Source organism: Merops nubicus, unplaced genomic scaffold, assembly GCF_000691845.1.
Source record: "Merops nubicus isolate BGI_N331 unplaced genomic scaffold, ASM69184v1 scaffold26118, whole genome shotgun sequence".
In the NCBI taxonomy this organism is placed as follows: domain Eukaryota; kingdom Metazoa; phylum Chordata; class Aves; order Coraciiformes; family Meropidae; genus Merops; species Merops nubicus.
The window spans coordinates 369-1765 of NW_008625499.1; the positions used below are offsets into that span (position 1 = coordinate 369).

At 63.4% G+C, this 1397-nt stretch overlaps 1 protein-coding gene across 1 annotated transcript in view; it reads right to left on the minus strand.

Annotated features, from left to right (window-relative positions):
- Positions 1-225: 225 nt before the first annotated feature.
- COL10A1 (collagen, type X, alpha 1) overlaps positions 226-1397 on the minus strand; it is a gene marked incomplete at both ends in the record, with an annotated part of 7404 nt that continues 6232 nt past the window's right edge. The window contains 4 exons of the mRNA XM_008945707.1: positions 226-270; positions 505-540; positions 630-701; positions 1309-1362. Coding sequence (XP_008943955.1) covers positions 226-270; positions 505-540; positions 630-701; positions 1309-1362 — 207 coding nt within the window. The remainder of the gene's footprint in view (positions 271-504; positions 541-629; positions 702-1308; positions 1363-1397) is intronic.

The following is a 1397-nucleotide window of genomic DNA, read 5'->3' on the forward strand; positions in this document are numbered from 1 at the left end:
CGATTCCCCCTGGGGACAGAGGATATGAGAAACATGATGGGGACACAGCTCGAATGTGGAGCTGCAGCTTGGGGGAGGCACAGGTACCCCCCTGGGGCACGCTGTGACTGCTGAGGTGTGGGGATGCGGTGCCCGGGGCAGTGCCAGGCAGGACACCCCAGCATGGGCAGGGACCCACATCCAGCCCACGTCCTGTGACCCCCAGGACTACCTGCAGGAACCCACCTTCTCTCCCTTCAGCCCCACGAGGCCGTGAACGCCGGGGTCCCCCTGGAGGAAAGGCAGTGAGAAATGTGACCGTTCACCCCCAGCACCCACCTCGTCTGCAGCCACTTTAGCCCCTTCCCTTCCCCCCTCTCTGTGCTCAACAGGGTGCTGAGGAAATCAGTGCAGAAAGTGCCTGGTGCCAGCTCCAGCCCAGAGGGGAGTGCCAGCACAGTTAAACATGGGTGTCAGCGATTCCCCACGGATCCCCCAGCCCGGGCAGGAGGGTGATGTACTCACAGTACTGCCTTTGGGACCAGTTTTCCCTGGGGAGCCCTGGAGAAAGGAAAAGGGGGGGTCAGCTCAGCACAGCTTCCCTGAACTGGACACCAGAGCAGCCCACCCCCTGCAGCCAGAACAGTCACCTTGTCTCCTTTGATTCCTGGCAAGCCTTGAGGTCCTGGGATCCCTGGTGGACCCCGCTCACCCTTTGGCCCCTGGAAATCAAGGTAACATGGGGAAGAAGAGAAAAAGGAGTGAGAAGAGGTGGTGGGAAGACCCTCCTGCATCAGAGCACCCTCCTCAAGGCAATGAGATGTGCAGGCAGCTCCCAGCCCCTCCAGCATCCCCACCTGCCCCCCATCATCCCAACCTGTCCTGAATCCAGCCTCTGTGGAGGAACAGGGCAGAAGGGGATGGAGAAGCCTCCCCTTCAGCCCTGCCAAGAGGGGGCTCTGCCAGGGTGGGCCCCTGTCCCCCAAGAAGCCAGATGGACGAAGGTCACTTTGGGGCTATTTTCCCAACCTGGGAAACCCTCTGAGAGGGGCTGGGCAACATCCCTGCTCCCAGCAGGCCAGGAGGAAATTCCTCTCCAGGCCGGGGCTGCAAACCCAGCGTGGCCCCAGGACCACTAATCCCTGAGCTATTTGCCCCAGCATGGCCCCCAGGACCACTAATCCCTGAGCTATTTGCCCCATCAGCTAATCCTTGCCCCGTCGGGACAGACCCCGGCGGGGATCAAGGGGAGGGGGGCGGTGCCCGCCGTGCCCCCTGCCCCTCCCCATCCCACCCGTGTTTCCCAGCCTGGCCGTGGGGGCAACTCACCGTTCTGCCCTGCTCGCCGGGGGGGCCCACGGGGCCACGCTCACCCCGGTCACCCTGCAGAGAGCCGGGAAGAGAGCAGAGTCAGGGGC